A 23,930-nucleotide genomic window follows, 5' to 3' on the forward strand; every position below is an offset into this window, starting at 1 on the left:
TGTAGCATTATGGCTGCTGGTGCCATGGCTAGAGGGAGGCTAAAATCAGCCCTTTTCCATGCCCGCAGGGATGCTTCCTCACCATGACAGTCTCCTGGTACCAGAGCCTCATCAAAGTGCTGTTGAGCCGCTTTCCCCAGAGCTGTCGGCACTTTCACAACGCTGAAACTGGCACCCAGTATCTGGTAAGACACAGCCCATCGCCTACTTGCAGCCTCTCTCCCCTGTCCAGGGCCCCTGCCTGCTGTGGCTTCTCACAGTGTGAGCCTGGCATGTGCTGTCAGGACAACATGGGTGCCATCGTGATGTTGCTCTCCACTCCGCTACTGGTGCAGCATGAGGTGTGTGCTCCTGTGGTACAGCACTGTCTGTTTGCCCTCAGGCAGGCAGGACACTGAGCCTCATGCCACATATATCCCCATGGTTTGGCAGTGTCACCTGTGAGCCAGGCAGACTTGCATCTTTGTGGCTCTATCATGCCACTCGTCCTGCATGTCAGCATGTCCCTGGGCTGGTGGTGTTCATATCCCTGTCCTGGGGTTTGTGCTCTCTCCTTTGCAATGTGTGCTGTGGCTCTCTTGACAGGTGGTGCTCAACCAGAAGTTCACGGATTGCTTCGTTCTTGTGTTTCTCGATTCCCATTCAGGAAAGACGGTAAGAACATGGGAACGTAAGAGCAGCTATATTGGCTCAGGCCGGGAGTCTGTCTAGATTGATCCAGCCAAGGGCAGGTGCCCATGGGGAGAATAAGAACAAGACAAAGAAGTTTGTTAACACTTTTCTCAGTTACTGTTCCAACATCTGACAAACTGTGGCCCAGGCCTGTCCTGAGCTAGAGGTAGCCTTCTGCAGCTTAATTTCCTTTGCATAATTTGTGGCATCCATGATTTTCCCCTGACTTGCTGCTCCATGATGCAGTTACAACGTAGGTGAAGAGCTGCCTTCCTTGGCTTGTTTTTTGAACCTCCTTCTGCTCTTTTCATGTGATGCCCCTTTGTTCTTCTATTGGAAAACAGTGAGCAGTTGATCCCCTTTTCCTTCACAGGGTTGCTTTTGGATCATGTTGTCAGCCGCCTGCTGTATTCAGTCCAAAGCCAGAGCACACTGGGTCTGGCTGTGAGGGGTCAACCAGTGCTGCGGGTGCTCTTACCTGGGCAAAAGGGAGGGGGAGCTGCACTGTGAGGGTCCCAGCAAATCTGCACGGGCCTTGGCCTTCATCGGACTTGAGGGCAAAAATGCTCTGCTTTCAGCTGTGCTCCCAGGCAGGGTGCAGGATGGGTCACAGGGGATGCAGCTCCATGTGAGAGCAGGGGATCTAAAAGATGCTTCAGTCCACAATGAGGCTTTTGCAGAGACTGCAGCGTAACCGATCCTTCTGTAAATAAATCACACTCCATCTAAAGGCAGGTAGGGGAGACAGAAGAGGTGGTGCCTGCTGGAAGGCTGCTCAGTGCCTCCTGCCACTTGTTGGTCAAGAGCCCTTCCCATTTTGTGCTGGAGCTTTTGTTGTGGCCAGTTCTATCCTCTTCATGCCAGTGGTAGTTCAGAGCTGAACCTGCTCTTTACTCTGCAGATACTGGCTTCCTCCCGGGTCGCTGAGGTTCACCTCCACATCTGAAGGTGGAATTTTTGCTAAGTCTGTTGCTGTATTAAGCAAGCGGAGCTCTTAAGCCTGCCTTGCTTTCTCCAATGGCTTCATTGTCATTCAGAGCCCTTCATGGCTCAGGTCAGCCTTTGTAAATACAAGTGTCCGGGACTGCACCCATTCCCATTCCTCCCTATTCCTGAGGAGCCTCAGCAGAGCCTTCTGTGATTGCACTAAGGTTTTTATGTCCCTGCCTGGTGCTTCTGGTACAGCCTAGGGTGGCATTTGCCTTTTCATGTTCGTGTCTTCCTGGTCATAGTGTCACCTTGTGGTCATTGATATGATATACCCAGACCCTCTATCACCTCTCCCAGTGACTCCCATCTTATAAGAGAAATCCTTTATGTTCCTCATGTTGTATTTCGTGCTTAACATTCATCCCATTCCTGTGGCATCTCAAAAGTCTCTAGGGCTTTTTTTCATTATCCCAATTTTGTATTAGTGCCTCAAATTTTATCGGCATGCTCCTCATCTTTGTGCCAGACTCATTAAAGTACTAGGCAACTTGAGTCCCAAAACTGTCCTGGAGGAACTCCACTTGTAACCTCCCCAGCCTGATACTTCCCCTTTCAGCACTACCATCTTCATCTTATAATTTTTGCATTAATTCCTATCTTTTCAGCTTACCTAAATTTCCCATGTGGCACTACATCAAATCCTTCCTGAAGCTCAGATAAGATATACTGTGATTCCTTTGTCTAGAAATACTACCTTATCAAAGAAAACTCTAGTGTTAGCACATCACTTCGGTAACACCAAGCTGCACTTTCCTCCTGGTTCGTTCTCTCCAAGTCTCTAAAGCCTTGCACACTGCTGGAATTAGGTTCACAAATCACTTTCTCTTCCCTCGTAAATGATGGTGCTGCATTTGCTGTTTTGCAGTTACACAGCTGTTCCCATGGCTTTACGGGTTTGTTGGGGGACCCTGGCTACTACATGTGCTGCGTTTCAGCTCTGGAGAGCATCCAGTCCCCGTGTCTTGCTTCCATGACACTGATCTCGGTGCACTGAGTCGCTCGTGTTTTTCTTCTGCTTTAGTTCCTGCGGCCTTCTCTTCTGAACCCTGTTCTCTGCTCCCCTCTGCCCTTGCCCTGCCTTGTCAGTACAGTCACTAATGAGAATGGAGCAGCCAGCATTTATTTTTAGGATTGCAGTTATTATGTTTAATCTCCTCCCCTTCCCCAGTTGTTGCACTCCTACTCTTTGCCTTAGAAGAAGAGATTTCCCTCTGATTTCCCTGGAAGCCCCTATTACTGTGGAGGCAGTAGGATCCCTCCTCTCCTGAGGCTGCTGCTGGGGTTGGTGTAACTGCAGAGGCATGGGGGCTGGGACAGAGTGGGCAACTCCTTGCACCTAATTTCCACTGGGAAGATTGGGAGGAGGCTCAAACATGCTCTGTCACAGAAGGAGACACTAGCTTAGTGCTGTTGGCATTTTGGGACTTCTCCCTTTTTTGACATTGTCAGAAAAGTGCCCAGGCACCTGGACTAGCGAAGGCACAGTGCTTGTCTGAATCCTGTCCCCTGACCTGCTCCTCCTTCTCAGCAGAGCCTCACCGTGGTTTTCCGGGAGCCATTCCCAGTGCAGCCCCAGAACAGCGAGAGCCCTCTGCCTCAGCTTGTGTCCACATACCACCACCTGGAGTCAGTTATCAACACTGCCTGCTTCAACCTCTGGACCGGCCTGCTCTAGCACTGGCACCCCCATCCTGGAGCAACACATGTACCGGACCTCTTGGTGTGGCTGTGCCATGGGTGACAATGGGGAAGAATAGGCCTCTGAGGGGGACCTGTGCTCTGGCACCACAGGCAGCGCCGCTAGCGGCACGCATGGATACTGAACTGAGGAGCCTGGGGATGTGCACCTCCATCGTTTGCTGGCTGGCTGGTGTGGCCCTCGGTGTGCTGCTTTTGGTGCGTTTGATACTGAATGACCTTGAACCGAACCGCAAGGGCAGGAGCTTGGCTGCTGTGGCTTGGCTGAAGTAGAGCAACTCTCAGGGACACAGCTTTGGCATCTGCAGGTGAGTTCTGCCTGTCGGGAAGGCATGGAGGAGCATGTGCAGCACATCTTCTGCACAGGGCAGCACTGCCCAGCGCTCTGGCTTTAGATGGGAAGACTCCTGCATTTCAGCGCTCTGGACAATGAGGCTGCCCACTTGTGGCCCTTTGCTTTCAGCAGGAGAGCACCGGATGGGACAGGAAAGGTGAACTGGACCAGGGAAAGGTTTTATGGAGATGTACATTAAAGCCATTGATGTATCTGTGAAATAAACTGAACCAGATCCCCACTCATGTGCCATAGGCTAGGATGTGCAAAGCCTCCTGTAGGGGATGCAGAGGCAGCCCTGGCTGTGGGGCTGGCGGGGTTTGCACCAGAGTCTCCTACTGGCTCCGGAGCAGAACAGGCACCCCCCAGCCCATTACCTTGGTTCGGGCAGCCTGCAAGGGGGCTGCTTGCTTCACTTTCCCCACCTGCTGCAGCATCAGTGCTGGGCACTGGCAGCAGCCTCAAGAACTGCAGGACTTCGAAGCGCAGAGCCCTCTTCCCACAACTCCACTCACCAGCTGGAGCTGGACCGGGAACACTTGTGCCCTTCCCAAGGAGTGAACGCTCCCCTCAGCAGGAGGGACTGGAAACCTCTCCCTGGACACCCCTGCAGACTGGAGATGAAGGTGCTGCTGTGTACCTCACATCACCTACAGTGGTGCCCATACCATCCCCAAATATGACATGCTTAGAGAGTGCTTGAGTACCAACTGCCGGGGCTGGCCCGGCAGGGCAATAGGACATAGGTGCTTTTAACTTTGACCCAAGTCATAGAGAAGACAGACACGCTCCTCTGTTAAGCCATTGCTTTGAAGTTTATTCCAACGTTTTCCTTGGTTTACTCTGCTGCTTTGCTGGTCCCACCATGCCGCAAGCCTCGGCTCTCCCAGTACGAGCGCAGCCAGCCCAGACCTTCCAGAGTGTCTCCTGCAGTGACAGACACGGCCTCCTGCTGGCACCCGAGGCAAGCTGGAGCAGGTGCTGTTCTGGGCAGGGCTCTCATCCCCAGGTAGGGACCCTGATGCCTGCCACTCTCCAAGACATGCCTACCTCTGCACAGGCCCCAGCCAACTGCTCCATGCTGGGACCTGCCACTGGTGCTCAGACCACCCCCAGGGCCACTCACCTTTTGGAGCATACTCGCACCCCACGTAGCCACTGTAGCCGAGGGACTCCAGGAGCTCAAAGATGTAGGGGAAGTTCAACTCCCCAGGACTATCGGGCTCATGCCGCCCTGGCACCTGTGCAATCTGCATATGACCTAGGGAGGGAATGGGAGATGCTCTGCCCAAGGCAGCCCTTGCAGCAGCCTTCTCTAGGCATGGGACAAGGTGACACAAGAACAGCCCCCCATTCCCAGCCAGCTGCAGCAGAGCGTGGGGCAGTACGGCCCCATCTCAAAGCCGCTCCTGCCCCGTGGCCGGTTTGGGTGCAGGGTGTTACCAATGAGTGGGAAGTATGTTTCCAGGTTGCGAGACAAATTCCCATCCATGATCTGGCAGTGAAAGAGGTCCTGTGGGAGACGGAGGAGCTCAGCAGCAAGCAAAGATGGCTGTGACGGCTGTCCCTGTCCCTCGCCATGTTCCCAGGAGGGAATAACAAGCCCACAGCCCCTGGGGTTCCCCTGTGGGCGTGTGGAAGGTTCCCTGGTGGAGGGTGGCCCCTGGAGATCTTCAGTGCTGACTCACCAGCTGCAGCTTCAGGTTGGGCCGTCCCACCTTCTCCAGGATGGCAGCAGCTAAGGGTGCAAAGAAATGAGAGACCATCACCCTCAGGCTCGAAGCTTCATTGTGAAGCCCCACGATCCCCCTTCATCAGCTGTGCTCCCTCAGCATCTCCCTGCAGGTAAGGCAACCTCCTGCCTTTCAGACTTTGGGGATCCTTCTCCCTTGAAGAAGACTTTGGGGAGAGATGTCTGCCTCACCTTGGTGCGGGGTGTTCAGAAAGTAGCGAGGGTCAGTGATGCGGTTGTTAATAGGCTCCACTAGTCCAATCATGTCTTCCTGTAACACAGTAATGTTACCTGTGGACCATCCTGTCACCTCTGCAGCAGGGAGCACACCTTCCCCGTGCCAGGCTCGAGAGGGATTCTCCATCCTCCGTACCCTAAGAGCTGCACGCATGGAGCAGGACCTGTTCCCCACTTACCTGGGCCAGGAGGTCAGCAGCATATCTGAGATTCTCGATGAAGGTGGTTTCCATCTCATCTGCCACTGCTGCCCGGTCTGCGCCCAGGGGAACCCGCCCTGCCATCAGGTGGATCCTACAGACACAGACACATCAGCCACAGGCAGCTGCCCCAGTCTCCAAGCAATACACCTTTCTCTGCGTGTGGAAAATAGGGCCAGGGTGGGGAAGCAGACACAGAATGGGGTAAGAGGAGCCATGACAGGCACCAGCAAGCAGCAGGGACACAACCTCGCTACGCTGAGGGATGTCTGTGAACATTTTGCCTCACAAATCACAGACCTTGGAAAACAAGGAAATGGAAAAAAAAAAGAAAAAAAATGGAAAAAACAAGAATGGAAACAAAAACCTCTTTATTCTGCCCACTACCAGAGAACGCCAAGGGGTCTGGGCAAGCTCTGGCCTGCCTGGCCCATGCCCTCCCCAGGGCTTTGGACTGCATTTCTAAGGGAAAGCATGGTGCGAAGTAAAGGGAATAAAAAGGCCAAGTTGTTTTTCTGAAGGGGGTTGTGCCAGGCTAATTGCATCTCTTACAGTGCTGTGCTCAGTGCGGCCTTCAATAAAGCAACTCCTGTGCTGTCCTGGGGGAAACGACGGGCATCATCGGGGAGGAAAAGGGGAGGATTATCCCAGGGACTGTTGTGTGGAGGTGCGGACAAAAGCCACCACGGGGAAGGGCAGGGCTGGACGAGAGTACGGGCCAGCGCTGGGCCAGCTCCCAGCGACCGCGTTACGGCCGGGGCTCCGCAACGAACCGTCTCTCACCAAACACCACCGAGCGTGGAGAGACCCAGTGGGAGGCAGCACGGCGGTGCAAAGGGCAACCCCCGCTGCTAGGAAGAGCTGGCGCAGGAAGGTTCCGGAGGAGCGACTTAGTGCGGCCGGGGGGATCCGAGGCGCCGCAGGAGCGGGGTCCCGCCTCGCACCTACCTGGGGCAGCCCACCGCCCGGGCGTACTGCACCGCCGCCGACAGCTCCTGCCGGAAGGCAGCCTGGCGACCGGGCACGGCCGCCAGCCCCATCTCGCCCGCCTCCTGGTTCCCTAGGAGAGACCGACGGGGCGGTCAGCGGCGCCGGGGCGCCCCCGCGGTTACCCTAGGGGCGCCCCCCGCCCGCGCAGCCCGGGGGAGGCGGCCGCACCGGGAGGGGTGTTGAGGAGGACGATCCGCACCCCGGCCCGTTCCGCCGCGGCCCGCAGCGCCTGGGCCGGGCAACCCGCCGGCCAGGCCGCCTCCACCGCCCCGAACCCGGCGGCCGCCGCCGCCTCCAGCCGCGCCGGCAGCGCCGGGAGCTGCGGGAAGAGCCAGGAGAGGTTGGCGGAGAAGCGGAGCGACATGGCGCGCGGCGGGGGCGGGGCCAGGCGGCGCAGGGGGCGGGGCTATGCGGAGTAGGGGCGGGGTCATACTGTGCATGGGCGTGGTTATGCAGAGTCATACGCAGTGGGGGCGTGGCTATGCTGAGTAGGGGCGGGGCCGAGGCGGAGCTTTCCCGCCAGCCCGGCCGCCGCGTCCCGCGTGTGCAGCGGCGGGTCCCGGCAGGGCCGACCCACCCGTGGGGCTGCCGAGAGGGCCCGCGGGCGTGAGCCGGCCGCATCCTCGGCCTGGGCACTGCGGGAGCGCAGCAGCTCACGGCTGCTACGCCCGCAGCGCTCTGCCCTGCGAGAGGGCAGCTGCATCATCCCTGGGAAAGGTGTTTTTGCCAGGTGTTGGCCTGACATACGCAAAGCGCCGTGTTAATTGGTTTCCTGGGGAGCTTGTCTCTAACAGTGTCTCATTATGCAAGAAACGCTTTCTTTTTTGTCCCACGCTCTGCATATTTTACCATAAAATGTTCATCTCTGCTTCTCCAGTGTGCGGGAGTCTGACCCCTGCCGTGCCCATGACCAGCCCCGTGTCCCCCGTCCCTGTCCCCTGTGCTCTCCCAGCACGGCTCGCTGGCTGTAGGGCCAGGGTGGGTGTCCTGTCCAGCCCGTGGCCACCCAGGGGCTGTGCCGGGGCTGGCAGAGGTGGCACTATGAGCCGTGGACATTTTGCAGCCCCTTGTGCTGAGCCTGTTTCTGGGGGTTGTGACCCACCTGCCCGTGCCTGGGGAGACCTGCGTGCTCCGGCTCCTCCGTGACCACAGCAGAAGCCCTCCGCAGCCCCCAGCCCCATGGCCCGCTGCAAGCCCCAGCAATTCCCGGCAGTTTGGGAGAGCCCAGCCACAGCGAGAGGTTTTTGGTGGGAGGACAGGGCAGCGCCAGCAAAGGGGAGCGCAGCGGTGAAGCTATCCATTAAAGAGTCTCAACTCAATTAAGGCTATTGATTAATCAATTAGAAGAAGCTTGGCTCAACTTCTTAGTAATAATCCAAACTGTCCCCAGTGATGTACAGCTGGTGGCATCCCGGCCCCCAGCACACGCGTCCCCAGTGCACATGTCCCCGGCCCACATCCCAGTGCATGTCCCCTGCACTCATGTCCCCAGCATACATGTTCCCAGCAGATGGTCTGCTCCCTGCCCGCAGCTGCCGTGCCGGGGGAGAGCTGTGCCTTCCACGCATCCTTCTGCATCCTCATGCCGCAGGGCACTGGGATTGTTCTTCCCCTTCAATCAAACCCAGGGGGTGCTGGAGCATGCTGAGCTCAGCACCACCAGCTGCGTCGGTGGCAGAGCCACACAGGCATGGGGACCCCCAGAACGAGGTGGGGCACCTGCCTGGCCCTGGGGGTGCAGCCCCACTAGGTCCTTGCGCTGTGGGGATGGAAAGGTGCACGTCAAAGCCATGCACTGCTCCAGCCCCAGCAGTCCTGGCCATATTCCCAGCTGGAGGCCAGGCACCAGGACAGTGCAAAGCCCAGGAGGTGGCTGGTGGGAGCAGAAGACTTTTGATGGGGAAAGGAGATGGGGGGGGACGGCAAGTAAACCCAGCATGTGGGAGACCTGGGCAGCAAGATGGGAATTCGGGGAGACCTTGCAGCAAACCTGCCCTGCCGACAGCAAGCGAAGCTGCTGGGCTCCACGCTGAAGCATTAATGGTGTCTTTATGTCTCTGGTAATATATCGCATTGATTTTCTCTTGTTATAACTGCAACTCCTGCATTGCAGACCCATGTTTTGTCACTTTACCTTGACAGGGCACAGTGGATTTACTCCCTGAGGTCCTACTTACGGCTCTGGAGCCTTGTGCCATGCCAGCACTGGGGCCTGCTCCCGGCACCTGCTGTTTGGGGGGCCCGGCATGAGCGTGGGGTCAGACTGGCCCCTATGTCCCCCCAGGGAAGTGGGGAGGGGGCTCAGTGGGGCGCTGGTGCGGGAAGACAGCTGAGTGCCGAGCATCCCTGCCGCCACACTAGAGTTTTATTGGCCCAAAGAAAACGCAGCTCCTGCACATTTCATTAGCGAGCTGACATTTCAGCGCAGACCCGGCTCTGGCCTCTGCGATGGCCTGGGGGGGAGGCAGCGGGTGTCCCCCTCACCCCAGCACGGTGCCTTGGGGTGCCCTGCGGTGCCATCAGCGACAGCTGAGCCAGCCCCCCCCCCGAGCCCACTGCAGTGGGGAGCACCAGTCCTCCCAGTACCCCATAAATCCCTCAGCTCGTTGTGCTGCGGGGAAGGTTTTATCTGTCTCCCTCTTTATGAAACACATTTTAATTTAAATTGACATTTCTGTATTTTCACTACCTGTCCCTGGGCTCCCGGGCGGCTCGGCTGGCACCCTGGGGGCTGGGAGGGCGGAGGTGCTGCGTGCCGGGGGTGGCTGGGTTGCACCGTCCCACCGGGCCTTGTCATCCCTGACCCTCCTGGGCACCCCCAGATCTCTCTCGCGCTCCCCCTGCGCCCACGGCTCTGCCAGGCGATCCGGGGCTGGGGATGGGAGAGGGCACCCTCGCCGTCCTTTCCTTCCTGGGCTTTCTTCTTTGCTGTAAAGTACCCCAATATTTTGTAACTGTGTTTGGTTTTTGGCTTTTATAGGTGAGTAAATTCTAGCCTTTTTATGTGTAGCAAAAGGCTGGGAAAAATAATCCGCATGTGACCCAGCATCTCATAGAGGCAGCTGCAAGAGCTTTGCTTGTATTAAATCTCGTGATTTTTCACCAAAGATGGTTTTCCCCAAAGCCATCCCCTCTGGGTGCGAAGGGACCGAGAGATGAAAAGCGTCTCCAGTGGGACCCAGCCCCCCCCTCCTCGCCTGTGTCCCCGAGGCCAGTGTGTCCCCTCGATGGCCATGCCTCCTGTCACCACCAGCCCCTGCCAGGACATCCCTCCCAGCTCCTCCAGCCATGTTGGGGCAGACTTTGCTGAGCGATGTGGCCAGCTGCATGTGTATCCCAGCTCTCCTCCCTGCCCAGAATCCCACCCAAATTCCTTGGACTTCCCTGTTTTCACAGCTCTGGGCACCACTGGGGACTCAGGGACCTGGCACTAAGGGGACACGCCAGCCCTGGTGCCCGCTGGGGACTCCTTGGTGGGATCCATCACTCCGCCAGGTCCTTCTCCACTTACCACAGTCTGTGTGTACTGTGCAGAGACAATTTGTTAATTACTGTCTTTCTGCTGCTGAGCTGGCTGCTTCACCATCGTCACAGCGAGCTCTGCCCTTTGCAGCCACCTTTGCTGCTCAGCCTCTTTCCCCTTCCCGAAACGAAGGACCTGCCTGGGTTACAAATGGCTAATGAGGGGTGCAGCAGGGCTGTGCTGTAGCCAGGGCTTATGCTGGTCCTGTGGATCCTCCTCTCCCGCTGGGAACCTCCTCCTCCTCCTCCTCTTCTGCTTCTTCCTTCTGCTGCTCCTCTCCCTCCATCCCCTCCATCTCTCCATCCCCTCCGTCCCCCATTGCCTCCATCCCTCTGTTCTCTCCATCCCTCCAGTCCCAGGCGCGGGGCAGCATGTGGGAGACGCAGGGAAAGATGCCAAGCCCTCCCAAAGCTGTGACGGAAGATTTCTGCGGGATGCCTTAACGAGCACATTGCCCCTCTCAGGCTTACTTTTCTTACAGCCTCCAAAAACACTTGGGTAAAAGCAAATCTATACATCATATTATGGGAAACAAATGCCCAACCTTTGCCAGTTTATGGCTATTCTTCATCAGGGAGGATCGAAACGGGTGGGAAAGTGATATAAATCCCAGCGGAGCCAAGAGGAGGAGGTGAGGACCGAGCACCCCCACGTCCCCACGGCTCCTGGCGCGGGTGGGCTCTCCATCAGCCGGCTGGGATTTTCTCGCTATTTCAAGATTTCACAGGAAATTAATGAGGAGGCCAAATTCTCCTCCAGCTCTTGGAGGGGGCCGGGGCGGGCGGTGCCTGGGCCCGCTGAGCTGGCAGATGTTGTTTAACATTCCCGGCAGTAATTAATAGACGGCTTCATCACTCTTGTATGATTCAAGCATGTCATCCCGCTTCTCTCCAAATACAGAGCAGAAATATTTGTTAAACGTGGCTGGCGTTTTTGTGTGATCATTAGCGCTCGAGCAGCTCCAGTGGCTGCAGGATTTATCGCCTTGCCAGGATTTCTTTTGGCCTCACGATGCCATCGCCATCCCTTCCTCCGCTGCCGGCCTCTCCTGGCGAGAGGCTCCCTTTATCACTTCCCCTCTGATTTATGTCCTGCCGGTTGCAACCTCTCCTTTACGCTACGGTTATGGATTCCCCCCTTTCCCATTTGTTACGCTCTGGGAGGATGGGCTTCAGCCAAACCATCCCCCTGACCAGGGGCACCCAGCGAAATTCAGCCCAGCAAAGCTCTGCTGGGATGGTTCCCACCATCTGGCACCTGCGTCGGGATGCAGGGGAAGGGTCCCCCCAGGATGCTTCAGCCCACAGCACCCGGGTGGGCTGGCAAGGCCACCCTGAGCAGTGACAGGTGGGGGGACATAGCCTGGGCTGGGCTGGGCACAGTGACAAGTGGTGACCTGGGGAGCAGGGGCAGAGCTGGCTTACGGGAGGTGGCAGCCCTTTAGCCAGCACCGCCGGTGGCCCGGGGAACCACTGCAGAGACAAATTAATAGGAGCGTCCCAGCTCATCCTCACTTGCAAACAAAAGGAAGCAGAGTCCCCCCAGGAGCGCCCCGCTCATGGCACGGGACAGCACGGCATCAGCCCCTGCGCCCAGAGTGGGGACGTGGTGGGGACGCAGGGAATGGGCACTCAGGAGGGCCCTGATGGCCACACCAATGAGGAGGGAAGGGGATGCTCCCACCGCCACCTGCCCGGCCGAGCCGGGGCTGCTGAGGTGCCCATGGTCGGGGCTCAGCCGTGCCCTGGCTGGGGGAGCAGGGACCCGTCAGCCTGGCACCCCTAGGGCACAGCCCGGCCCCGGTTCCCATTCCCTCCGGGCCCCAGCTCCCCTTCCCTCCCGCAGCCCCCCGGGGCTCAGGAACCGGCCCCAGCTCTGCCAGCCCCAGCACTCCATGCCCCTCGCCGGGGGGTGCAGGGGCCGGCCCACACGGCACCCATCCCCAGCGTGGCCCTCTGCAGCCCGGTCACCATGTTAAGCCATCTCTTAATTAATCAGGCTGATTGTAATGTGTTTTTAGGGCATTAAAATTCAATTGTGGAATTCTCCGCTGGCTGGGCTCGCAATGAATACAGAAGTTTGCCTAATTAGAGCTGACACGCAGCCGGCGGGAGAACCAGAGGAACGGCCCCGCCAGGGCTGCCCGCCTCGCGGCCCCTCGCCCGGCCCCCAGCACCCCCATCCCTGCCGCCGCAGGGACACGGTGGGGACCAGCGCCTGCCGTGGGCACCCGGACCCTGCCGTGGGCACAGGGAGGGCAGCGCTTCCCGGCCCCAGCGTCCCTGGGGACATCCCCAGCCATGTGCCCGTGCCAACCCCCTGGCCAGGCACCAGCCAAGAGCCGAGGAGATGTTTCCTTATCAGGTCTTCTCTGTCATTACCATGGCAATTATCATCTCATTTGGAGTCTTTAGCTGCCATAATCTGTCTCTTGCACTGATTTATTCCACAGGCCTCTTCCCCAGCAGTGCAGGAGGGAAAGAGCCATCAATAAGGAGGCAACAAGCTCCATCTCCCGCAGAAGCTTTTCCCCGGCCGGAGTGGAGCAGAGGTGCCCCGTGGCCAGACCATCCTCCCGGGGCATGTCTGTCCCCACGGCAGCCTGTGGCCAGGACCAAACCAAAACCTGCCACTGGTTTGGAGCTGGTTCCCCCAAATCTGACGCATGCTTATTATTTCAGCTGCTGTTGGCACCAGCACACATGGGGCTGAACTAGCCGTGCACGCAGGCAGGCTGGGAAGCAGAGGAAGGTGTTCACCCTCTGGGGACAGATGGAGGGACGCCAAATCCGCAGCTTCCTTGCCTTTCTCCTGTCTCCAGACCGGGCTGTTGCTTGGAGTTGTTTTTTCCTCTGTTTGCTCCAACCAGTACCTCCTGTGACTCCACCAGCCACCAAGAGCTTTGTCGAGACTTTTCTCACTGGCGTTTGCTGACTGACAACTCGCACTCCCTGCTCCCAGCTTTCCCATTGCCCTGGGCTATGGGCAGCTCTCGCCTCCTCTTTCACCTCCTCTTGCAGCTGGGACATCTGGGGCTTTTCCAGACAGCAGTTTGGTGGCAGCCCCAGCGACGGTGATGGCTGCTGGGCAGAGTTCCCCAGGTGCTGTGAGCTGCCCCGGAGGAGAGGCAGAGTGATGGGATGGGGACAACGGGGCAGTGCCAGGTGACTGCCAGCCCCGAGTGGGCTCATGCCGTGGCCTGAGCTGCCGCAGCGCTGCTGCATGTGGTCACAGCAGCTCCCTGGGCTGGGGCACCGCTACTGCCTGGCTCTGGCACATGAGAGGCTGTGGCTGTGCCAGCAAAGCCCTGCTCCCACCTGCCTGCTCCTCTGCCTGCCCCGCTGTCTCTGCCAGGAGGGAGCCATGCCAGGCCAGGCACAGGGCAGGCTGGAGCCATGCTGTGGGGCTCGGAGCTGGCGCATGCCCTGGGAAGGGCCCAGCGGTGACAGAGGTGACACAGCAGCAGAAGGCCACCTGCTTGCGCCCGCTAGTCCCGCTGCCCAGCCTTCCCCAGACATCACTGCCTTTAGCATCATCCTGGGACCGGATGCGGGTCCCCTGGCTGCTGGGAGCAGCCAGCCCACCACCCCCATACAGGTGGTGGCAGCAGGCACAGAGCAGGATGTTGTGCCTGCAGGATGGGCCCTCTGTGCCCCTCATGGCCTCACTGACACCCTGAGCAAGACAAATCCAGTGCTGCAGCAGCTTCGGTGCCCATCTTTGCCCCTACCCGCATCCCCAAGCTGTGGTGCGATGCCTGGGTTAGGTGTGGGGTCAGCAGGGCAAGGGGAAGCCACTGGGTCTGGTCACGGGATGGAAGCCACTGACTGAGCCCCCACACCATGACTGAGCCCATCTGCAGGGCACAGTGGGGGGGGCAGGCCGGGTGGCAGCGGTGCCACCAGTCCTCACAGCTCCATCCCAGTCCGGTGACACTGCTCCTGTCCCACCCCTGCACCCGCCAGAGCTCAGCCTGCCTAATGGAATCCATTTATATGCAAAATCCCCAGAAAAAAGCGGTAATTAATGAAGTCCCTTTCATTACCATTATGCAAATGCAATTAATTTCAGCTGTTATGAATATGCAAATATTACAATTATGATCTAATTGCCAATGTGTGTAGGGGAGCAGGCAGAATATCAAGTCTTAGCCCAGGCCCCAGGAGCTTTGAGGTGTGGAGTTGCACCGGGATGGTGCGGGCAGGAGGGGAGAGCCGGGGGGGGAATGCCCAGCCGGGGGGGCTCTGCGTGCTCCTGTGGGTTCAGCAGGAGCATGTGTGAGGGGCCAGGCAGCAGGGACGTGTCTCAGCCACTGGCTGCCCGTACTATGGGTCCTGCACAGGCCTCCTCTGCCCACCTGCCAGTGGTCTGGGGCAGGACCCCTGCTGTGCCGTGACCCTCCAAACCCTGTGCCGGGCAAGCCTGCACCAGGGCTGGGGCTGAAGGGCTCTCCAAAACCACTGTCCGTCCATCTCCAGCCCTGGTCAGCCTTATCAGACATTCATCCCTGGGCTGCAGGGTGGAGAAGGAGGAGGAGGAGGGGGGTTACCAGGCAACTCAGTGCTTCATCCTCGGAGGGCAAGGAGGCAAACGGCAGCGAGAGGCAGGAACCTGCCCTGACCCCACTCCCTCCCATTGCCCCGTGCCCCCACGCACTGCCTGCGGGGTGCCACCACTGCTAGTAAACCCCAGCTGTGTGCCACCATCCTGGCTGCAATCTCAGCATGGGGCCACTGTCACCCTCCCCACGAGGGGGTCCTGTCCTTTCAGCCAACTGGGCCCCCCCCAGTGTTGGGGGGGGGTTCAGCATCCCCCACAGCCGGGGATGCTCTGGGCTCATGGTGGGGCTGGGGGGGACGCGACAGGCAGCACAGCCGCTCTGGCAGGGGATGCGCCCTGGTCCAGAGCGAGCCCGCGGCAGGCAGGTTGGGCTGTGGGGATGCCCTGCGCGGGGATGTCCCCCGTGGGGGCACAGGGATGCTGTGTTTGGGGGGGCTATGGCGATGCTGTGCGCGGGACCAGGGGGATGCCGTGCGTGGGGCCAGCGCTCGGGCCGGAATGCGGGCGGCCGGCGGGGGCCGGGCAGTGCAGCCGGCAGCCAGCAGGCTGTGCTCCTGCACCCCGCAGCGCTCGGGTGTCACGCAAGGAAAAGGCCAGCAGCGGGGCACGGCCCTCCCCGGGCCAGCTGCGGCGCCGGCGGGGGCGGCGGCCGGCGGGGCTGCCCGGGCTGCCCGGGGGGAGGATGCTCTCTCGCCCGCACCACCGCGCTCGGCCGTCGCGCCCCGCAGCGCAGCCCCAGCTCGGCCTGGTGGCCGCCGAGCCTTGTGCACAAGGAAGAGCAGCAGCTGGTCCCAGCTGTGCCCGCAGCTGGCAAAAGCACTTTCCCCCGGGGGCTAGAGCAGCCCACATCTGCCCCAGCGCCTCCCGACCCCCTCCTGCCTTCCCTGCCAGGGCGACAGCCCCATCCCAGCTCTCACAGCAGCACCCCCACCCCGTAGCCCCAGGTAGGGGGAGAGTAAAATAGGGGTCGCTGCCTGGCCCTGGGTGCGGGCTAATGGCTGATGGCAGTGCCCCGTGCGCGGGCTTTGTTGTGCCACAGAGGATGGGCGTGCTGGAAGGCCAGGGAGACCCTCTTGTCTTTGGTCCCTCTGTCCCAACAGCCCCCATCCTGCCACCCCCAGCATTCCACTCCCGGCCTTGGGGCTCCTGTCCTTGCGGTGCACGGGGAGCCCAGGCTTCCACCCCAGGGATGGCATGTGGGGGAAGGGGGGCTGTAAGGGCACTGTCACCCCCTGGGGACCCTGCCACCTGCTCCCCACGGCCCCAGTAACCCCACCTCCACAACCCGGCAAGGGCTCCACAGGACCCCCCTGCTCTCGGGCTGGATGGGCTTTTCCTCATCCACCACCACGACCCTTTTCTCCACGGTGGCAGGAACTGGCTGGAATCCACATCTTCCCTCCCCTCCCCCACCGCCCCATTTCCCTGATTTGGGGATGGAGTGAGACCCTCCCCATTGCTCACGTTAATTTGAGCATCATTTGCTTTGATGGTGGACTTCTTGTGCTCAGGAAGGAGGGACCGAGCAAGGCAGTGGGCAGCAGGGTGCCAGGTGCGGGGGTGCAGCCTGAGCAGCACCAAACCCCCAAATCCCCTGGCCCCTTCCCATGGGGCTCAGCTAGGAGGAGGAGGAGGAGGAGAAGGAGGAGGAGGAGGTGGAGAGGCTTCTCAGAGCTGCTGCTCGGTTTCCAAGGCAATGAGACGTAATGGCTGTTCATCCCGGCAGGGTCATCCCTCTGCGCTGGAGCCCCTGAGGAAGGGGCTGGGGAGAAGCCGCAGACCCCGCAGACCTGCCCAGCACCCGCAGCCTCATCCCCGCTGGGGCCAGCCCTGCTCCGTGCAGGTCAGTGCAGGCCAGGCACCCCTCGGGGACACAGGGACCTTCACACAAGCTGTTCCCTGTCAGTTGCCATCAATGCTGGGGATGGAGCGGGACATTCAGTTCCCCGGCACAGCTGCCGCCACATCCTGCAGATGCCGATGGGGTGTCAGACCCAGGGTGACCCCCAAGGGTTGCAAACCGAGTAAAATAACAACGCATGGCAGTTCTCCCCCATCTCTCCAGAGCGGTGTGGGCACCCACAGGTGCTGTCACCGCTGTGTCCAGCGGCCCTGTGGTGACTCGCAGCGGGTGCTGGGAGCTCCAGTCCCCGGGGTATGACAAAGGCACACAGCCCCAGCCCTGCTCCCCGTGCCACCCCTTGTGTTTTCCCAACTAATTGAATTCAGAGAGATTTCTTCCCAGCACTGCCAATCGATGAACCCCATGTTATCAGCCCTCCCGGCCCTCAGGATGGATATGGGCGAGGGGAAAAATTGAATTTGTGGCCATTTTCATTGGGATTTAATTGGGCAGTCTCACCTCGTTGCCTTAATCCCGGGCGCTGACGCGCGCAGCCGAGCCGGCAGCTCCCCTTATTTATCACTTTTCAAATATTTGCCTCTTCGCAGTTGTGGGAAATCGATGCTCCCGCCTGTGGCATGCCGGGAGCGACCTGGCCGGGCGGCCGGGCGGCCGGGGATCCATCAGCCGCTGCCATCGCTATCGACAGGGCGATTGGGGTTTAAGAGGCACTTTGATAGCAGAACCGGCACACATTAAGTGCTCGTCATCAGGGGATGATCATGACTTATTACCGCTAATTCTCCCTGCGCAGTGGCAGGGCTGCAGGGCTCTTCCTTGCTAATCGCTGCGTGGCTCCGTGCTGAGGCGCCGGTGCGAGGCTCCTGCCCCGCTCCCTAGGGACAGGGTGCTGTGTCACCCTCTGCGCTCCCGGCTCAACCCTCGGTGCCTTTGGGGGTCCTTGTCCCCAGGGTGCAGGTTGTTGCTGGAGGACCAGGGGCTTTCTCTGTCCCCCCACCACACATCCAGCCTGGGGGAGACTCAGTCCCTGTGGGGCTCCTGCCAGCCCGGCTGGGTCAGCGGAGGGGCTGCAAAGCTGCAGCTGGAGCCACAGTGGCAGACACCTGCGGAGGGGCCAGCTGCCCACAATGTTCATTTCATCCGCCGTTGGGCAGCCCCAGGCACCGGTGCTGGCTCCAGTCCCCCTGTCTTGCACCATCGCGCCCCTCAAGCCATCAGCATCCTGGTCCCTGGGAGTCTCAGCTGAACGGGAGACAGGACCAGCGCCTGTGAGAAGGGCAACACTGTCAGGGTGACCCTGTACAGCTGCCATGCCAGCCCAGAGACAGGGGACGGCTGAGCTACACAGCGTGCATCTCTCCTGCAGGCTGGGGTGTGGGGGGAGCTGTCTTCCCAAGCTCAGTCCAGGTGGCTCTCAGTGCTGGTGGTCGTGGTCATGCCAGTTTGGTGCTAGCCCCATGTTTGCCTGCCTGGGTCCCTCCTCCCTGAGATGCTCTGGGATCCCTGTGCAAACCCGGGCAGCCTCCAGCCCTGGCGGCCCTGTTCCCCAGCGGAGCTATGGTGGGGCAGCCACCAAGCCCTTTGCCGACGTGGTCTCTTGCTGTGAAACCAGACGGATTAGTGCCATCCAGCCCCGTCGCTTGGAAGGCGTCCAGTAATGAGCAGCCGGAGAGAGAGAGATCCTCGGTGGCAGCAAACAGACGCTGCTGTCGCCGTGCAGCAGCTCTGGCACACGCGGGCTGCCAGCTCCATGCTGGGAGCAGGACCGCCGAGGTGCTTCCCGACAGCCCCGTGGAAGGGATGGGACCAGCAGACGACCCTGTCCTGTCCCCTCTGGATGAGGAAGGGGGTTGCAGCCTCCCCACAGTGGCACCGGGGCAGGCAGGGAACGCTCCCGAGTCACACAGATGTCCTCCCAGCCATGGTGCAGAGGACAAATGTCTTGGCAGCCGGACACCGGAGCCTCACCGGCATGGGGTGGGCACACCCAGGAGGAAGGACACATGGAGCTGGGAACGGCCCTGTGCCTGGCTGCTGCGATCTCGCTGGCACCCATCCATCCCTGCATACGGCTCGGCTCAGTCTCCAGCCCAGCTTGAGCTCGTGCCCTGGGCAGTCCCATCCTGGGACCACCCCAGGCCGGCTGCTCTGGCAGTGAGGACTCTGCTTCTAATTTTCCAGCCTAAATTTATTCATGGCCAGTTCAAACCCATCATCCCTGTGCCAATGCTGTGCTCCAGCCCGGCAGTGCTGTGCCCTCCTGGGTGTTCATCCTTGGAGTGTGCTCAGAGAGAGTGAGCCCCATCCCCTCCAAATCCCAGGGGGATGCAGGTCTCCATGGGGACCTCCTCAGATGGAAGCAGGATTTGTGCCCAGCTCCCCTCACCAGCCCCTTGCCCTGTGCCCCCAGCCAGGTTGTGTCCCCTGCTGCCTGCCCTGGGGTTGGTGTCCCTTCCCTGTCCGCAGAGCCACCCCGGGGTGATGTGCTTCACCCGCTTGTCCCCATTGCCATGGCAATGGGCGCTCACTGTCCTCCACCTCACAGGGTAGCCCTCAACAAGGGGCTTAATGAAATAAAGAGGTCAAACCAGGCCAAATGGGGCTGGTGACATGCTGCTGACCCCCAGCTCATGGGGCCTCAGTGCCACTGCCACCAGCAACCCCAGCATGGTTCCCTGTGGCTGTGCTGCCCGTGCCGGCATGAGGAGCAGGTACCGCACCAGGATGCTCCGGAAAGGGCGCAGGGCCGGCTCCCCTCGCTGCTGCTGCCATTTGGGAACCCCTTTCTGGAGACAAAAGATTTAACAGAGGCTGAGCCAGGGTCTGGGGCTTTTCGGGGTGGGAATTGGTTTCCTTGTTAAGCGCTGGGTTTGGTTTTTTTAGCAGCCTGTTTATGGGAACAGAACCGCCCCGGCGTGAATTATTCATGGCCCCTCTCAAGCTCATTCTCAAAATATCAATTTCTCCCAGTCACGCCAAGCAGCACTTAAGCCTAAAAGCCTTGTTAAAATGAACCGCCAGCCCAGTGAGCCAGAGAGGGGACAGGAGCAGCTGGGAGCGGGGCTCTGCAGGGGGGGTCCTGCCCTCGGCCCCTGCACTCACCTTGCAGGTCCCAGAGCCATGGGGCAGGACATGGCGGGAATTGCAGAAAGGGACCTGGTGTGGGGTGGAGGGTGGGCATGGGGCTGGCAGGCATCACCGCGGAGGGGAGCAAGGGACGGTCATTCAGTGCATGGGGACTGTCCCTCAGGCTCTCTCCCAGGCAGGGGGGACACGCAGGTCATATGGAGCCACATGAGGAATTAGGTGGAGGAGCGGGGACAAATGCAGGCATTAGCAGGGGGAGCTGCTGGAGTGGGTGGGAGGGAGAGAGTGGCTGCAGCACAAACGAAACCAGCTGTGGCCGCAGATGGCACAGCGATGCTCCTCTCTCTCAGGGCTGCATCCGGGACACCCGGACCTCCCCGTGCTTTTCCACAGAGCCCTGCTCAGCAAAGTCACCCTCGTCTGCTGGGGGACACCAGTGTTGAACCCTCTGCGCTCCTGCTGGCGTGGGGAGGAGGGCAGGGCGATGGCATCTCCAGCTGCAGGGGCTCAGAGGGCTCTGAGCAGCACCCCAGCCAGGCCACCACACGAGCACCCGCACCAGGGCCACCCTTGGCACCCGCCAGGGCCACCTGTCACGAGGTGGTGCAGTGCCACCACCTCGACCCTGCCCCAGCATGGGCAGCCCCCAGGCAGCAGGGACCCTGCAGGGAACAGCTGGGCTGGAGCAGCACTGCTGGTAATTACTAATTAAAATGCAGATGCTCCCCGAACTGCAACTTTTAGTTTCTCTAGCAACTGCTAAACCAAAAGCAACAAGGCAGGGACCACCAAGGCATGCAGAGGGTGCCACCACTCCGTAAACCCCCACCTAAACGCGTCCCCAGCGTCACCCCTTGCACTGCAGCTCGCTCTGCTGCGCTCGCCCTGGCACCTCAGCCTGTGATGCTGCAGCAAACCATCATCTTGCTCGTTATTACTTCACAAGTCTTCCTCACGCCAGTGAAGTTTTTGCACCCTCACGTTGCCTGCTGGTGCAAACAGTAAATGGTTTTGGTCCCCAGGGCCTCTCCTTGGCACGGCCCTTCCCTGGTGCCTCCCCACTAACAAGGCCATTTAGGGAAGCTGTCCATGAGCGGATCTTTAATCCATCTACTGTGCCCTCTTAATTCCTCATAAAACAAGTTTTTAATCAAAACGTCATGTGGCAACAAGTGAAACCGCTGGCGGGAAGTCAGTGGTGCTGCGTGGGTGCTGCTGCCCGTACCTGCCAGGTCTGCTCCTGCCCAGAGAGGTGGCAGGGCTGTTGTACAGGGCTGAGGTGGGACACGCAGCGGTTCCCTGCCCAGTTCCTGGACGTGACCCCAGATGAACCCTCCGCTGTTCTGTGGAGCTCAGCATCTCCACACTTGGTCTTTGCTTTTTGCACCATCCCATTTTCTTTGCCATCCCAGTCCAGGGAAAAGTGACTCAGTTTCTGACACGTGGTTTGGGCCAGGCTCCAGGCTTTGAGCATGTCTCAATTTTTCCGTCATTTGTCCAAATTAGTGGCTGGAGGACTCGTCGGGAAGATCTCTCGGCAACGGGGTGGGTTACCTGCACCCAGGGACGTGCCCCTGCTGCACCCGTGCAGCTCCTGCCGCATCCCCTTCAGCTGCAGGGCTGCAGGTCACCTGCTGGCCGGCATCACCAGCCCCAGAGCAGGTGCCTGCAGGGCTGCCCGGTGGTACCCAGGTGCCCTGGGTGGGAGGATGTCAGTGTGTGACAGTGTGATCATTTCCATGGCAACGGTGTGTGACAGCGCAAGCACCAGCTGCTCCACGGTGTTGGTGCCGGCGCCTGGAGCTAGGGTCGCCCGTCAGTATGTTTTTCCTGGAGGGAACCAGCACGTTTTGGGCACCTGCTGCTGATGGTGGGATGTGAGGGGCTGCCATGAGCCCCAGCTCCATCCGAGCAAACCCACAGCCGGTCCCTGATCACGTGCTCTGTGAGAGTGGGACAGAACTGTGCCCGCAGCCAGCTTGGCAGAGGCAGCGTCGGGAGCCAGGGACACCGTCGCCCAGGTCCCCTTGCCCCACAGTGAGGGCAGAAGCCACTCAGGATCATGACAACGCAGCGGGTGCTGCAGCTCCTCTGCCAGCATCAGCCCCTGTCCCTCTCAGGCACAGGACAAGGCGGCATCCCCCTGTACCCTGCGCCTTTCCCCAAAACGGATGCACCAACACGCAGATGCCGAGCACAGCATCCCTGCTCCGAGTGGAGCTGGGAGCAGCCCACCCTGAGCCCTGGCGTGTGGGAGCCCGGCCCTCCTCTGCTCCCGCCGTGCAGGTGATGCCACAGCCCGCACTGCACCCAGGGTGAGCACCCATGGGTCGGGGGCTGCCACCGAGCATGGGGGGGCTGCGTGGCCATCTGGGGACATGGCAGGGATGGAGGGAGGGAGGGCAGGCGACCGGCACGTGAGTGCTCAGCCTTGCTCCCATCCCCAGCGTGCCTGTTGCTCGGAGAGATCTGCCAGGGAGAATGGAGTGGGCACTTAATCTCCCCCTATAAGTTTAATTAATGGGCTGCAGCGCTCATTCTGTGCTGCTGCCTTAATTGGTACAAGCTGCAAACGCTGTGGAGCCTGGAAAAAAACATTTGGAAATGAAAAATATATTAAGCAGGAAACAGATCAATGGCTCTTAATGAAGCTGATTCGGGGCTGCCTGTCGTCGAGGGGCTGGGGCCCGGGAGACACTGCTGCTGCCCAGGCTCCATGGCCCCAGCACCCCCCTCGTCAGTGCCAACGAGCAGCCCCGCTCCTGTCCGCAGCAGAGCGGTCTGGGGCTGTAGCCCCTCTGTGCGGGGCTGTGGGGCTGCACCCCTATGTTCTGGGGACAGCATGAACTCTCCTTGCAGTGCCGGAGAGCCCCAGGTGAGCACAGCTGGAGGAGCCAGCCCTGCACAGCTGGAGCCCCCTCCCACCCCTGCACAGCTGGAGAAGCACCCCCAGGCACAGCTGAAAAATCACCTCTGCACATCGGCAGCCCCTGGCACAGCTGGAAGGAGCCACCCAGGGCACAGCTGGCCCATGCGGGACTGCCTGGGGCCAGCCCCAAGAGCACCTGCAGCCCCGTGGGGACAGAGCAGGGTGGCCGAGGGCTGCGGGCAGCACCAGGCGTGTTTCACGGTGGTGGTTTAATGCGAGTTTCTCCCTTTACACAGGGTACGGGGGTGGGGGGGGATCAGGACTGATTTGCATGAGGGGGCCGGGGGGGGGGTGGCGGGGCTGCGCTGAGGGCTGTAATTGCCTCGGCTGTGCACAGAACATTAGCTGCGCTTCCCAGATATTTACACAGGGGAAAACAAAGTCATAACTCACCAAATAAATAATCTCCCAGGCGCGGCGCTCTGGGAGCGGGTGCTCCCCCGCTCTCGCACAGCCACCCCGGTACAGAGCATCCTCTGGGATCTCCCGAGGACTGGCAGCACCCCCCGGGCCACGCACTGGGGGGCAGAGAGGGCACCCCGTGAGCTGAGGAGGGGGTGTCAGGCATGCTGGGGTGCAGCAGTGCAATCCTCCCTGCTGGGGACAGAGGGGTGAGAGACCAGGGACTGGGTTCGGGCAGACATCCCAGCTCCGGCGCAGTGGGACAACCCCAGTCCCCCCGCAAATCAATGGGGCCAGGGGGGTCCTGCATGTGTCCCACATGCCAATGCACACCCCAAGAGCACCCGTCTCCCGGGGCCCAGGCCCGTGAGAGCTATAAATCGCCCTGAGCCCCGTGTGGAAGCAGGTTGCCGTGCAGGAAACACGGACCTCAGCGCCAGCCCATTTCACACAATGCATTTCATTTAATATTTGGCATTTCGCTTCGTCTACTTGACAGCCAGCTAACAAATTAGCACGGCGTGGTATCAATAGCTCCAGACCGTGTAGATTAAAATCTGTTTAACCAATAGAACTCAAGAATAAAATAGCCAATGGGGGCAGCACGGCCACAAGGGCTGGGATTCTGCCGGGGCTTGAGCGCACCTGGGAGCAGAGCGAAGCGTGCTCAGGTGCCATCCAAGGAGGCTCAGTGACCAAGTGTCCAAGCAGG

The 23,930-nt window shown here is 60.1% G+C and overlaps 2 protein-coding genes across 17 annotated transcripts in view; one reads left to right on the top strand and one right to left on the bottom strand.

Moving 5' to 3' along the window:
- Positions 1 to 6,462, top strand: part of SZT2 (SZT2 subunit of KICSTOR complex) — a 61,642-nt gene extending 55,180 nt beyond the window's left edge. For 10 of the 16 annotated variants that reach the window (XM_054210858.1, XM_054210866.1, XM_054210864.1 and 7 more), the window contains 3 exons: positions 69 to 185; positions 586 to 654; positions 3,191 to 6,462. In XM_054210858.1, coding sequence (XP_054066833.1) covers positions 69 to 185; positions 586 to 654; positions 3,191 to 3,337 — 333 coding nt within the window. In that variant the 3' untranslated portion in view covers positions 3,338 to 6,462. The remainder of the gene's footprint in view (positions 1 to 68; positions 186 to 585; positions 655 to 3,190) is intronic. The other 6 variants (XM_054210863.1, XM_054210870.1, XM_054210872.1 and 3 more) reach the window with 3 other exon arrangements.
- Positions 4,486 to 7,236, bottom strand: HYI (hydroxypyruvate isomerase (putative)). The gene is made up of 8 exons (XM_054210873.1): positions 7,022 to 7,236; positions 6,812 to 6,923; positions 5,843 to 5,957; positions 5,619 to 5,697; positions 5,383 to 5,432; positions 5,138 to 5,207; positions 4,821 to 4,955; positions 4,486 to 4,621 (listed from the first exon to the last, which is right to left on the bottom strand). Exons 1-8 carry the CDS (start codon positions 7,215 to 7,217, stop codon positions 4,533 to 4,535), a joined length of 846 nt encoding a protein of 281 aa, XP_054066848.1. The 5' UTR covers positions 7,218 to 7,236; the 3' UTR covers positions 4,486 to 4,532.
- Positions 7,237 to 23,930: the final 16,694 nt, after the last annotated feature.

This window comes from Rissa tridactyla, chromosome 8, assembly GCF_028500815.1.
Source record: "Rissa tridactyla isolate bRisTri1 chromosome 8, bRisTri1.patW.cur.20221130, whole genome shotgun sequence".
Lineage (NCBI taxonomy): Eukaryota > Metazoa > Chordata > Aves > Charadriiformes > Laridae > Rissa > Rissa tridactyla.

Excerpts from the sequence above, each read along its gene's own strand:
- HYI (XM_054210873.1), bottom strand. The coding sequence starts at position 7,217 with ATGTCGCTCCGCTTCTCCGCCAACCTCTCCTGGCTCTTCCCGCAGCTC. Across the intron at positions 6,924-7,021 it reads CCTCCTCAACACCCCTCCCG|GGAACCAGGAGGCGGGCGAG; the intron begins GTGCGGCCGCCT and ends GGTCTCTCCTAG. Across the intron at positions 5,208-5,382 it reads CCAACCTGAAGCTGCAGCTG|GACCTCTTTCACTGCCAGAT; the intron begins GTGAGTCAGCAC and ends CGTCTCCCACAG.